Below are 14861 nucleotides of genomic sequence, written 5' to 3'. Positions count from 1 at the left end.
AGTATTTGACTGCACTTTGATAACTTTTTTATTTACAGAGTAGACAGATTAGAAAGCTGACTTGTACATGCTGTAGCATTTTTATTGTTTTGGTTTTTTTAATGGTGCTGAGTTGTGTAAAAAAATGATAAAATTGTATTTATTGGATTTATTTACATGGAATCTTGCTTTTCTGAATTGGATTTTATTTGGTAAAAGAAATGCCACAAGTTTGATTCTTTATATTTGTCTTAAATGAAAACTAAAGCAGCAACAGATTCTGAAAGTCCTAACAGGGCAAGGGGAGAGTGGGAAGGACAAAGGGATAATTTCTGATTGATAAAAATTACTAAGGAAACCTTTCATTTCAGGTTTGACATTTTTAAAAAGATAATGGCAAAAGTTTTAAAATACAATACTGGAACAAAAGTGGAACAGAAACGGTGTTGCAAAATATTAAAATTAAATTTTAACAAAAAGAGAGATGGAAAAAAAATAGTCATAAAATGTCAATGCAATTGTCCTGACAAACTGGATGGAGTGGGGCATTGACACTACCTAGGTTTCGCTGTCTCAGCAAAGGGCTTTTAAAAATTGGGCTCCTGAGAGAAAGTTAGGGGAGAGGAGGGAGATGCAGGCAGAAAGAAACTCAAATCTCCTCCTCTAGGAAGTAATTTTGAGTTTGCTTATGTTGTGCAATATAGAATACCTTAAGAAAAAAAAAACAAAACCAAACAACAAACCCAAAACCCCCCGCATATCCTGTTTGTACTGCTCTACAACACTTTGTGTCAGCAAGCACTCCAAAATGGAGGCATTTTTCTTCATAAACTCCCACTTTGTGTAGGTGAGCACCTAATCTCCACCTTGTTTCCTGCCAGTTAGAAAGGAACCTAAAGTTTGATTTCCTCCTTGCCAGGGTCTTACCTTCCAAATACAGAAATAAATACATCTCTAGGGAATTTTTCACCTTGTGGAAATTTTAGAAGTTTTCATGGAATGGATTTGTTTCCTGATCAGGTGAAGAATTAATAATAAATTAGTTATCATCACATTGTCAGAATGAAAGACATATGGTCTGAGATGAAAAATGCAATTATACTTGCAAAAAAGCTAAGTGCCTCTTACACTATGTAATTATAAAATGTACTGTAGAATTCATTAGTTATTACTATATTTTTCTGCAAATGGAAATTATGACAATAAATAGAATGCCAGCTTTTCACTGCTGATTTGAGTGGGGCCAAGATTTTGCTCACTGATCCTGTCCATTCTGTACACACACTCACATGAGAACATTCACCTCTCATTTCTGTCAAGGTGATAGATTCCTAAACTTTAAAAGCTTTTTCCTGCAAAAACATTTGCTTTCTTTCTTTCCTTTTTGAGGTCGGAAATATGACAAAAATGGAAATTTAGACCCTTGGTGGACGACTGACTCTGAAGAAAAATTTAAAGAGAAAACAAAATGCATGATTAATCAATACAACAATTACTACTGGAAACAAGCTGGCTTACATGTATGTAAATCACCAGGGACTGAAAACAGTGTACATGAGGAGTTTGTGTCATTGTGCTTTTTTTCTTTTTGTTTTTTGAAGTTCTCTTTTTATAAATCCCAACGCATTAGAATATTAAACTACCAACTTCATTTCTCACAACAAATGATTTTTTGAGGTGAATAATTCTGTTAAAAATTGTCTGTCAGGTTTGATTAGTCCAGTCAAATACCACTACCCACACCCTGGCGACAGGTTTAAACCATTTCTCTCCATCACATCATTTTGGAATCAGAGGAAGAGGATGAAGTCACTCAGCAGGGCTGGTCTAATTATTGTCAGCATGTTAAATGTCTTCTGAAGATGAAGTCTGTAATGAAAACTGAGCAGTCACTCTTTTAGAAAGAATATAATAGCATGTTTTATAGATTCCTCTAACAATTCTGCCTGTTATTTATTGCAGCTATAAAATGGATGCATGAGCCCTACTTTATTTCACATTCAACTCTTGCTATTTCTTCCATGTGTGCACACAGACCTCATTTGTATGTTTAATCAAGGGAATATGACAGCAGTAGCTCCTAGAAAAGGATTGAGAAAGTGCAAGGGAATTGTTTCTGTTTTGTTGTCTGTCAAAGGAATGGGCTTCCCTGAAGATGTGTGCATTCATATGTGAGTCCAAAATGAGGATAAGCAGGATATGTCCCAGGCCTTCAGAAATAAATAGCTGAAATTCCAGTGATGTTGTCTGGGACGTGATTTTAATCTTAGTTTTCAGGATAAAACACAGACTCCAGTCCCCACTCAACTCTATCACCTCTACCTATATTTTACAGATACTAGTACATCTTTGCCTTTTAACAATAGTGAGGACCCATTAAATTCTTATCAACAATTCTAGAACTTTTCCCAGGCTTGTTTGTGCTGATCTCAGAGATAACAAAGCCATATTGTGGTCCAGTCTGAAGTCCAGCAACTCAGACTTAAAATAATTCATAACAATCTAATTTGCAAATAAAAATTCTCAGGCTCATTCCTGAATATTTGTGGGGTAAAAACTGTCATTACAAAAATGCCACTCAAAAAAGATCCTTAAAACCTTCCCCAAGGATGTGGCTGAGCTCTTCTCCTGCTCTGCCATTGGCTTGGCCATCCCCTTTAACTTTTGCACTGTCTCTTGAGATGAGGTAGGTCTGAATTTGCTCCCAGTGTAGGTACTGCCTTTGAAGTCCATGGGCTTACTAGTGAGACCACAGTTACCCACAGCCTTGTCATCCCATTCCTTCTTTATCCACAGGATAACCAAAAGCACTTTTTAGATGATAGAAGATTTTTCCAATTTTCTGACATATTTTATAGCTTTTGTAGGAAGAGCTATGCCAGCAAAGACCTTTTATTATTATAATTTTGGCCTGTCCTTTGCATCAGTACTCTGCAGGCTTTTTACCCTTGTATCAATATTTTTAATGGATTAAGAAACCTATTTCTTCTTCTTCCTTCTCATCTGGTATGCAATAAAATGTGTCCAGAAAAGAAACCTAATGAAAGAAAAAGTGATATAGAAATAGCTTCAGAGCGCAATAATCACATAAAGTCATCTCATCAAATAAAGGGCTTATCATGGTCCATGATCCCTGCCACAACCTCCCTGTGCAGAGTAGTCTCAAATACTTGATCCCCAGCTGCCTGAGATCAGCAGAAAGAATTCTTCCACTTTTTAGCTGGCCTGTGGCCCTGTGGCCCTGTTAGGTTACTCTGATCTTGTGCTCCAAGTCAGTCTCCTCACAAGCCCAGTGCCAGTGAAATGTGTGAGCAGGAAGGCCAGAGGAAAAGGCAGCTGTGTGCTGTCTGTCCCTGGTGTCCCAGCACCTTTTCTCCTAAAAGCTTCTCTCCCACCCCATCTCCACCCTCCCGAGAGCAGGGGAGAGCTGACAGGAAAGGGCTGCACTTTCCTCTGTGTCTCCCATTTTTCCTGTATGTTGTACCCAAGGCATCCAAGTGTTCCAGTCCAATCTGAGTGCTCATCTGTGCTGAGTGTGGGGCTGTGCACAAGTTCCTGGCCATTCCCTTGAGTTTTCCCCTCATTTTCCATCCTGAAATGAGTCCTGATGCCAACCCCACTGCACTGATCCCTGTGGCAGGGGAGGGCTGATGGCTGCAGCCAGCATTGACCTTCAGAGCCCTGCTCAAAACCGTGCTCAATTATCTTGTTTATTTGAGACACAGGAGAGAGTAAAACTGCTTAATTACAAATACAGTTGGTAACACAAGGACCTTAGTAGGCTGGGTGAGTAGAGATAATGCCACTTCAGCAGAAATTAGGATTTCTTTGTAATGATATTGAACTTTGTAATGCCAGGAGACCAGTTTCCTCACAAAGTTTATATTGTGCAGTTTCCCACAACATATTCTTGTTGCTATTGCTCCTGCTCTTGGAATCAATACCCAGGACAAGCAATAGGAATCTCCTTTGCAGATATTTTTAGAGCACTGAATATACTACCAATTTTGATTCTGACAGCTATTTTTAATTAAGCTTATTTATGTTATGACTTAGGAGTTATTTTCGCATCCCAGTAGCATATTAAGATTTCTGTAGAGAAATAAATATAGCCTTTTAGATAAAAGTTTAAGAGGCTACTGGATGTCACATGTCACCAGATATAAACAGTCCTTAGGGGCAAATTACTGACACTGAGCTCAAAGATCAGGGACTGGATTCTTAAGTGCATTCTATCTACTACATTTTGTGCTACAGAGATCCATGACCAGAGCCAGGATAACTCATCACAGAAAACAGTTTACTGGCAGTTTTCACATGGAAACCCAGTTTTCCTAACCAAAGTTGGTTCAAATTGACTGAGTTGTTCTTGCCTTGTTTTACTTTTCCCCCTCTTTTTGAAGTTGATCAAGTAGGAAGTTCAGAAATGGGTCAAATGATTGATGTTCTTTCATTCTGCCAAGGTGAAAGGGAAGAGAACTTTGGCAGAGAACATTGCAGATAATGGAGGTCTGCGAGAAGCTTTCAGGGTAAGTAGATGGAAAATATTTGAAACATCATGTTACTTAAAAATAATAATAAAAAAAACCTGTGGTTATCGTCATGCTGCTGAAAGGCACTTAGTATCTCTTTCTTATCAGGCATACAGGAAATGGATTACAGAAAAGAGGAGAGGAGAAGAAGAGCCTTTACTGCCAGGCCTTGAGTTCACACACAACCAGCTTTTCTTTCTGAGTTATGCCCATGTGAGTAGAACAAATGTGTCCCAAACCCCATCTATTAACTTGAACAATGTGCAGTGCAGAGATGAGCTTGGTTGTTTTCAGCAATCTGCACCACCCAAACACAGATTTTGAGAGTATAAGGAGAGACTTCTCCCACAATTATTATTTCTTTCTCTTTCCCTCTTTGTCCTCAACTACCCATGGTGCCAGAACTGCTGAAATGATTCTTTGTTTTGCAGTGTTGTCACAGCAACTTTCTTTCTTTTTTCTACTTCTCTGCACTAAAAGGGTTTTCCTGCATGTGTTGACTCCTCAGCCTTCTTCAATTTTAACTCACACCATTTGTTACTGTGTACATTGTTCAAGGGAACTAAGCAGAAGTGAAGAAAGTCTTAGATTATTTTTTCCCATCTGTACACTAAATATGCTGTGAAAAAACTTTGATAAGCCTGTGAGATTTTTAGAAAAAAACACAGAGTGAAGGAGGATCAGAAATTATTTATTTGGGTAAACAAATTGGGGCAAAGTCCCTACATGAGAAGTAAAAGGCTATAAAACTTTGTCTCCAGTAGAAGGAATGAATCATCCCAAACTGAAAAAACAGGACCCAATGCAACCAGTCCTGGCTAAAAATAATTTCTCTGCTGAGAGTCAGTGTAGCAGTCTGTGGGCCTGTGGCTGTTTCAGTTTGACCATATTGGACAAAGAAAATATTTAATTTTCATTGTTTATGCTGAATAAACTTTCACCTTATGTCAGTTTTTCTCCAAGAAAATTTTCACGCTGTAGGGAACATCTGGGGCTCTTACAGGACCCCTGCAGAAATCATATTTCCAATGGTCCCTCACAGGGAGGGCACACTCACAGTGAGAGCAGTGTGTGCAAGGTGCCCTCGAGCTCAGTCTATTTTCACAAAGCTCAAGAGACTCAACGGACTTTTATAAAATGTCTGGACTGTGTTCAGCCAGAAAAAATTGCACTGAAGTCCACTGAAATCCCATGGGCAATCTGGCTTAAAGGATTTTGTTGATAGGAACATTTAATGTAGAGGCAATTTAAAGGAGATTTCTCATGCAATGGATACAGCATAAGAGGAGTTATTCAGTTGTGCAAATATTCTATCTACCCTGTTTTTTGGTCAGTTATGATTGAATTAAGCATCTTATCAGGAGCAGGGAACTGGAGACCACTGATGGAAATGTGGAATATGTGTAATTTCAAAAGAAACTGACATTCCAACATGGCATAAATATATCAGGTACTATAGCAGCAGTTCTAGAGATGATAAGCATTATTATGTGTACCTTTTATACACATTATATAGTTTTGAGACCAAGAAGTATATTTGGTAATTATTAAGGTGTGAGATGCTGCAAAACAAGCTGAAAGACAAGCTGCCATTATAGAGAACTTCAAAAAAAGAACTAGTAAAGTGACTGTGATTAGATGATGTGAAAGAGTGTGTAGAGAAAAACAGTGGGTGGACACTGGATCCATTAGGGGATTTGAAAAACAAGAGAAAACTTCAGATTGGCAAAGGTGAAACAAAGTAGGAGTTTATGGTGCCTTTCCATTTCATGTATTTTATAAGTAATGGACATCTTAAGAACAGTGACATTACATTTTGCTGTGCATAAAAAGTGATCTCAGATAATGTGCCTGTTTCTCTCTCTTTTTTTTTTATTTATTTTATTTTATTTTATTTTATTAGGTAAGATGCAATGCCTTTAGACCGGAATCTGCGAGGGAGCAAATATATACTGGAGCTCACAGCCCTCCTCAGTTCAGGTACTGCAAATATGGTATTTCCTCAGTGTACACACAGAATCAATCACTGCAGAACAGAAGTGCAGAAATATAGCATTTTAAGAGGGGTTTAAGAGCAAGCACAAAATTGGATTGTGCTCTTGGTTTAGATGGACATTGAACTGCTTTTATTAGCTTATCTCTCACTATTATAAATGCTCTTCTGTAAAACTGAGGAGCTTGCATCTACTTTCAAAAGCATTTGAACCAGAACACACTCTGATCCCTGTGATGTCCTGTAATCATGGCCTGAGTACCTGAAATGCCTCATCTATCACTTTCTTTCCCTAAGCAATTCCAGCTTAGAAAACAGTGAATATTAAGGAGGGGCCTTGATTTAATCCATCTGAGTTCATTAAAAGCTCTTTCGTCTCGACCTTGAATTACATTGATAAAGCAAAGCAAAAGGTGCCCTGTGAGTTCAGTTCAAGCCCTGACTCTTCCATTGGCCTTCCAGTGACACTGTTTGGGTCCAGCATAACAGAGGGAGCCTGTCCTGGCCAAAAGGCTCCTCCGGCCACAGGCACTCATGAACTCCCTGCCATGGGAAGGGGGAAATTTTAGAGACCACATAGGAATTAGGAAGCCTGAGTTTATTTTTCTGCTTCTTCACCAAGAACATGTTGGGTTTGTTGGGATTTATGTTGGTCGCATTTACTTAACTAAGAATTCTGTGTTTGCCCTTGGTCAAGTACTACATTACCTCTTTATTTGGACAAAGGATGTTATATCCACAACAAAATTCACACAATACAGTGGATTATTTGCCTTCCAGAGAATCTCACCACTTTCTGTTGACTGAAAGAGTGTTATACCAGCTAGTGAGTAGTGCAGTATGCAAATCTGTATTTGACATTGAAAATACATCATGACAATGAGGAGCATCAGGCTGACCTTCAGCCTACAGAGATATTATTTTCATAATTCCTACGCATGTTAAGATTTTGGTAAAATAACCATCTGTTGTCTTTTAAAATCCTCAGGTTTATTTATCTATACATATATTTATATTCTGAATAGTTTCATAGCTACATTCCCATGATATGGTGATACTCATGGAACTCTAGGGATAGAGTATTTATTAGGAAAACTCCTGAAGGCATCAGGTTATGAAAGAAAATATCAGAGCTTAGGTTAATTTGAGATCTAGAAAATATAGACAAAACTTAGTTTTTGTGCGAGATACTGAGAACTGGCTTCTGTTTCACAACTGAAAAAAAGCAGTGGTGCTTGTCTCCTTGCAAATCATATCAGCTGGGCTAAAAAAAATATCTATTTCCCTCAGCTTGGTTTCATTTATGTCCCAAGCCCATTATAAGCATAACTGCAATACAGCTAGCTCAAACACTGACAGCTCATTCTGTCCAAAAATCTCAAACAGCCCTTTTAAAAGTAATCATAAAAGGTAACAATAAAAATTATAGAAATGAACAACACATGTCTTGAGCACAGATGTATACATCTGAACTAGTCTCACCAGTTTCTCTTCAAAGTCAAAAAGGAAATGTCATTTTAGAAGTTAATATATATATAAATAATCTTTCAGCAGGTAATAAATTTAAATTACTTAGACTCTGCAAGTACATCTTTCTATTGATTACCAAGGGAGGCCAGTGTGACCTGCTCAAGGAAAGGTGTCTCTGCTATAATTCAATGGGATGAAATCCAGACACTCCACTCTGATTTCAGTTAATGAGTGGCAAAATCAAACCATGGGTAGAAAAGTGGCATGCATGCACACATAAAGATTTTTTCACTGGATAAATTCCAGGTTTACTTGTTTTTAATTGGCAGATTTTCAGTATTAGCATGTGTCTTTGCTATTTTTGAATGCCAATTTCAGATTGAAATCCCTGGCATGGCAGGCAGAACTCCCACCAACATCAGCAGCAGCTCTGCATGACCAACTCTTGCTGTTTCTGCCCCTGAATATGTATCTGCATTTTTTTTTTACAGTAAAGCTGCATATCTTATTTGAAGCCTAACCTAATTTGGTAATCTTTTCTACAAAACTGACCTTTAGGTATTTTTGTGCCAGATGACTGCAAATTGTTTTACTCACAGAAAGTCTAATCAATGTAATAAGAATATTTTCTACCATGTTGAGCTACACTGAGAAGCAAATTTTCTGCAATATAGAAAAATGCCTCCTCACTGCATAACAGAGGCAAGGTATACAACTGCTATCACAGGAGATGTTTTTTCTGCTTTTAACTCAGAAAACTCTTTACAACCATTACAAGTTTCAGGTTAGTAAATCCCAAGATGGTTGAAAGTATAGGAAAAAAACAGCAAACAACACAACTGCAATCTAGCAAAGGTAAAATAATAGTTTCTGACTGCACCAAATAATGCGGACATGAAAGCAGGAGCCAAGGATGATTGCATGCAAGGACCAGCCCTTCCCCTATGCCCAAAGGTGCCAGTCTGGAATGCAGGCACATTGTCCAGCTTGTGTCAGGCAGGGAGGTGCTGCTCTTTCAGTATCACACCACCTGTGGTAGAAGCAAGAGAGCGTGGGAGCTGTTCAGGGCAGCAGGCTCAGAAAATATATTTCCAAAATATCAGAGGAGTCAGGATGCTCACAGGTGCAAGGCTGAGCAGCCCAAAAAGAGCTGTAAAGTCCCAGGGAGCCAGTGTGTGTGGGCGGGCAGAGCATGCTGCTAGGAGAATCTGGAGCCTCATGAAACCACTGCCAGCACAAGCCCAGTGTGTGCTGACATCCTCCCGCCTGCTGCACTGCAGCTGCCTGGCAGGGCTGGAAGAACAATTCCTGATCTCCCACCTGTGCTGCAAGGGTTACACTAGAAAATTGTTCTAAAGGATACAGTATCACAAAATGAATTTGGTTTTCCTAAAGTTTCTAGCAAAGCAAGATGTTTCTCAAAGCATGAAACTATATTTGCTTCATATTAACTTTAACTGGGAGCCCTTCTCCTGAACCTTTTGCTTTTATTTGCGGGGAAAATTATATGAAAGCCTGAAAATTCAGCCTGAAGTGAAAACACTGAAACACTTTCAGACCTGTAGTGTTTGACAAAAGGCAGCCTGCATGTCAATCACCTTTCTCTTTGCAGAGTGATCGGATCCATGAGCAACTTTGAGGAGTTCCGCAAGGCGTTCAACTGCGCGGCGAACACGACGATGAACCGCGGGGCGCAGTCCTGCCGGCTCTGGTAGCTGTCCCTGCCAGCCCTGGTAGCTGTTCCTGCCAGCCCTTCTCTCAGGAGCCTGCAACTGAACTGCTCAAACCCATTGCCAGAGCTTCAGAATGATGCTCTGAAATATGGAGAGGCGTTACTTCAGATGCGTCTTCCTCACCGTGTTGACTATCTGCATGGATCCGATCATTCCTTACTTAGAGCCTAGAAACATTCCAAATAGAAGAGCTTTTCTTTAAGTATAATAATAAAAAGTAACTCCTTTTAACCATAAAACTACTCCGGCTCATCTGCAGTATCACTGCCGTTGATGGATAACTGCCATTATCAATTCTAATTCCTGATTTATAGTTGAGCAAGATGTAAATGCTAAAATCCAGTTTTAATCTATTGCTCTGCAGGGGTTCTATGCAGAATGCTCCCACAGTAAAATTTATTCTTTCTGGATGAAGAAATGCATGAGACCTGCTATAAAGCCAGCTCTGATCTGCTGCGTGATACTGCATTTTCATAACTTAAGCTGTCACTGCCCAGCATGCCATAAATGATGTTGCATGATGTAAAGACACAAGACTTTATATTAGTTCAGTTTAATATGTCAGATTAGTGCCTCTGGTTTTGGAACAGTTTCAAGCTGAGAAAGCACCTCATGGTATTCATCAGTAGGACTAAAACATAAAGGATACTTGTCAGATCATGGCCTCTTCTAATTTTAGAACAGCTTATGATAAAAATCAATGTATGGTGAAAATCAGAGGCTCTCAGAGGGGATTCCCAGCACCATGATACTCGAAAATATTGCAGCATTTATTCTGGTTTACAGTGTAGGCAGTTTTTTTCCCAGCACCTTGTGCTGAAGATAGCTTCATCTATATTTATTTTTTCTAAGCCAGAGATACTATACCAGTTTTAAATGATGGATTTTATTGTTTCTGAGTCTTACATGGCATTTTAAGTAGTGTGTGTGTTTGTCCTCATATTCTGGATGGAGCAGGATGACTTGTGATTTTAAGGTAAGAGTTTGTGACAGAAAAACAGACTACCAGCATTATTTGACTTGTCTAGATAAAAAAAGCAATTGAGGAGTAGAGGACTTAAAATACAGTAAAAATACAGACCAGCTGAGTTTTCAATTTGATTTTTAAGAATATTCATGAAAAGATATTTTATTATTATATTTAACCCATAACTATTGCTGGGGGGATGAGATGCAGGGTGAGGGAGGATGCACACACAGCTCTTTTTTCCTATCAGAGAGGTACCTATATGAGTGGTATATGTTTATACTTTGTGCATTATTTCATTTTTACATGGTGGAATTATTTCAAAAGGAGTTTCTTTAGACTGATTTAATTACTGCAAATATATCTGGAGTAATATACATGTGTATATACATATATGCAAAATATAAGTATTATATGCTTTTATTTTATTTTATCAATATAGAAATGTTAGTAAGAGAAACTTTTTCTTACAAGGATTGGTCAAATACTGTTGGATAAGGACTTGGTTGGATGGTCCAGAGGGTGATGGCTCAGAATTCCAAGGGACACCAGTGACAAGTGGTACTCCTCAGAGCTTCATACTGGCACCAGTGCCATTTAATATCTTCATTAATGACAGATAATGGGATCAAGTGCACCCACAGCAAGTTTGCAGACGGCACCAAGCAGAGTGGAGTGGTTGTCACACCTGAAGGATGGGATGGCATCCAATGGGACTTGGACAATGAGAAGTGGCTCGTGGGAATCTCATGAGGTTTAACAAGACCAAGTGCAAGGGCTGCACCCAGGTCTGGGCAAGTCCTGGTATCAACAAAGTCTGGGGATGAACAGATCAAGAGCAGCCCTGCCCAGCAGGACCTGGGGTGCTGGTGGGTGAGAGGCTGGACATGACCCAGCAACAGGCAGGTGCAGCCCAGAAAACCAACACTGTCCTGGGCTGCATCCAAAGCACTGAGGGCAGCAGGTCAAGGGAAGGGAGAGGAGGCCACCAAGATGATTAGAGGGATGGAGCACTCCTCCTATGAGGAAAGGTTGTGAGAACTGGGATTGGTCAGCCTGGAGAAGGGAAGGCTTGGGTGTAACCTAAGTTTCAGCCTTCAGTACCTGAAGGGAAGCTCAAAGAAAGGTGGAGAGGGATTTTCACAGGCACATGTAGTGACAGGACAAGGGGCAATGGCTGTAAACTGAGAGTAGCTTTGGATTAGATGCCAGGAGGAAGTTCTTTACTGTGAGGGTGCTGAGGCACTGGAGCAGATGGCTCAGAGAAGTTGTGGGTGCCTCATCCCTGGAAATGTTCGAGGCCATGTTGGATGGGGCTCTGAGCAACCTGGTAGAAGTGTAAGGAGGTGACCTTGCCCATGGCAGGGGGCTGGAATTAGATGGTCTTTAAGGCCCCTTACAACCCAAATCATTCTATGAATCTGTGATTGTCCAACAGTCATGGTGGAGGAAGGTTTACTGAAGCTAACTAACTGAAAAAAGTTGGGTTATTTTCCTGTGTGTCTTTAGAAAGAAGGGAGTCATAATGGAAGCATAATTTATGGAAAAGGACAGGATCTCAAACTATCTTCCAGAGTGAAGGAAGCAGACATTCCTGTCCTTAAGGCTATGTTGTCTCTTTTTAGAAACAAAATATTGTGATTTGGGACCAGAACATTCTTTTCTCTTTTTTCCCTGAAAAATTCAAAGATTTCTTAAGAGGAAAGCATTTTCTCTTCCTGCATTCCAGCTCAGTTCCTAGTTCCACGGATTACAATTTATCATTTGAATTGCCACTACTAAATATTTTTCCTGGAAGTATTTTGCCCATAAATAATGGTGGCAGTATTTTCATGGAGCTTTTCCTCAAACAAGCAGGTATGGGTCTTTAGCAAACTGTTTGCTGCCTAATAGGAAAGTTCCTTAGCAAACTGAGTATGTACTGACTTCATTTTTGTGCTCATATGAGCACTGACATGACTTGATGTTGGCTGCTTTGGATCAACAGCACAAAGTTCAGGGTTGATGTCCTGGCCCAATTAAAGGTACTACCAATATGGTTGTTGTCCTCAGAAAAATCAGGACATCAACTCAGGCACTTATCTGGATTTTATAAATTACTGGAATGTGCAAAGATGGTTTCACAACAGACAACTCTGTGTTTTCTAATTTTATCTCTCAAATCAGAGATGTATTTGCAAGAATTCCTCTCTCATGGTTATTTTCCAGTGGGACAGATTCTGTCATTTTGTGATTTATGAAGTTGTTTCTCTGTACTGGATTGGATTTTTTTTTCTAAAATGTCTGATGTTTCTTGCCTTAAATGTCACTCTTCCTGCTCCCTGTTAGGCTCAGGTCTTTCATGTTTAATAGCAGGGATTTCTGCACGGTAGTGTGTGTATTCCCACTGGCACAGGAACCACTGCCAACTCTTTCATCCTTGCTGGGCCATCTCCTGCAGCAGGCAGGGGACAGGTCTGGGCTGGGGGGGACAGTAGGGAGCTGGGTGTTTTGGGGGCAATGCACTGGGATAAAGGAAGAGAGAGCATGACCTGATTTTGTATCCTGATTTTGGCAGCTGAGAGGGTACCCACCCTCTGCTGGGGGAAGCCAGAAGTCCTTGCTGCTGACTGGTACGTTCATCAGTTGTATCCTAATTCAGGAAATTCTTGCTGTTGACTCAGGTTCTCATTCTTTGGGGTTTAGGTCTTGCCTGTGTCCACACAAGGACCCTGGCCTGCCTCACCTGCTGCTTTTTACCTCAAACCAAAGAGTTCATCATACAATTTACAGTTCACTTTGGATAAGCTGCTTGGGTACCATTTGGAAAGCAAAGCAGAAGGTAATTAAACAAGTTCTTAAAACTTTTGTCATCAAAGACAGCCAAGACATGTGTGATGGTTTGTGAGGGCTCTGCCCATTGCCTCTGTTTTATCAGAGCACCTGGCTGTGCTTTGTTTTTGCATTGTGTCTCCTGGGTCTGTGCCAGCAGTGCCTTCCTGCATTGCTCTCAGGTTCCCTTATTACATCTATGCAAAAAATCCTTCACCACATATATCCTTTCCCCGGAGCTTTAAAATTGTTATTTTGCTTAATTGTCAAATAATATATCAGTAATATTGGGAAATGTTTCTTCCTGCTGGCTCAGTAATCTACTTCTGCAGTGACCAGGAGGGGTCACCTATGAATGAAACATTTTTACCTTTGTAAATCTGAAGAGATATTTTTCTACTGTGTAGACATAAAGAAACAACCTCTACTCCTGTCCCATGTCTCCTTCTTCATGTCATAAAAATATGGGAACCTATTCTCTTCTAGTTAATCTAGTCTAGATTTTTGTTTTATTTTGTTTTTGTTTTGTGTAAGCAAGCCTGAAATATTAAAACATCAGTTTATACACTGTGAATATTTCTGCTGATCATATTGTGGAAGACTAAGCTCTCTGAAAAGGCAGCTGTGCTATTCACCTGTATAAACTGCTTAGGTGCATAAATGATGTCCAAGCTGGGTCTGGCCACCAAAGGACTAAAAAAACTCAGCTGAATTATAAAACTCTGCCTCATGCCCTGTGCAGCTGGACTTCACTATTCTTTAGGCAGGAACATTATCATGTCACTAATTGGTTGAATAATTTATAAAATAATCAGGTAGGTCTGCATATAACTTTTCATTGAGTATTATTCAATTAAAAACTTGGAAGTATATCTCATAACAATGTTATATGTTATATGTATATATATATACACACATGTATCTGTCAGTGAAATGTTAAAAGCCTGAGAACTCAGGAGACAGAACTATAGTGATTTAAAATGTCATTTGTCTTTACGTCTTTTTAATCTGATTTTTATTTACTGGTCAGTCTATTGTACATTTGAATTTTTCTACTTGCATAGTACATTGGTTGACTGTTTTAAAGACAATTGTGTTAGCAAATAAAGCTGAAGTGATGAAGAATTTTCCTATGCTTGCAGTATGGTAAAACCTGCTTGGCTTGGCACTGTCCAACTCTATAATATTACTTCTATAATATATAGTCTTAATGAGATGTAATAAAGAGCATAATGATGTGGCCTTAGGTTCCCAAGACTACTTTTACTGCTTGACAGGCTACGAAGGACCTCCTCTCTCTGTCAGAGAATTGTGTAGGCATCATCAGCCAGAGTTTAGGGCCCACTTACCCTCATTACCCTGCTGGAGGTAATTAA

The 14861-nt window shown here is 39.5% G+C and overlaps 1 protein-coding gene across 1 annotated transcript in view; it reads left to right on the top strand.

Annotated features, from left to right (window-relative positions):
* Positions 1-9946, top strand: part of PHEX (phosphate regulating endopeptidase X-linked) — a 95784-nt gene extending 85838 nt beyond the window's left edge. The window contains exons 18-22 of the mRNA XM_063182458.1: positions 1369-1499; positions 4443-4508; positions 4620-4724; positions 6415-6491; positions 9587-9946. Of these exons, the coding sequence (XP_063038528.1) occupies positions 1369-1499; positions 4443-4508; positions 4620-4724; positions 6415-6491; positions 9587-9689 (482 nt within the window). The 3' untranslated portion in view covers positions 9690-9946. The remainder of the gene's footprint in view (positions 1-1368; positions 1500-4442; positions 4509-4619; positions 4725-6414; positions 6492-9586) is intronic.
* The last annotated feature ends 4915 nt before the right edge of the window (positions 9947-14861 follow it).

Source organism: Melospiza melodia, chromosome 2 (assembly GCF_035770615.1).
Source record: "Melospiza melodia melodia isolate bMelMel2 chromosome 2, bMelMel2.pri, whole genome shotgun sequence".
Classification (NCBI taxonomy): Eukaryota; Metazoa; Chordata; class Aves; order Passeriformes; family Passerellidae; genus Melospiza; species Melospiza melodia.
The sequence above is the reverse complement of the archived record's forward strand: the minus strand, read 5'-3'. Positions and strand labels throughout refer to the sequence as shown.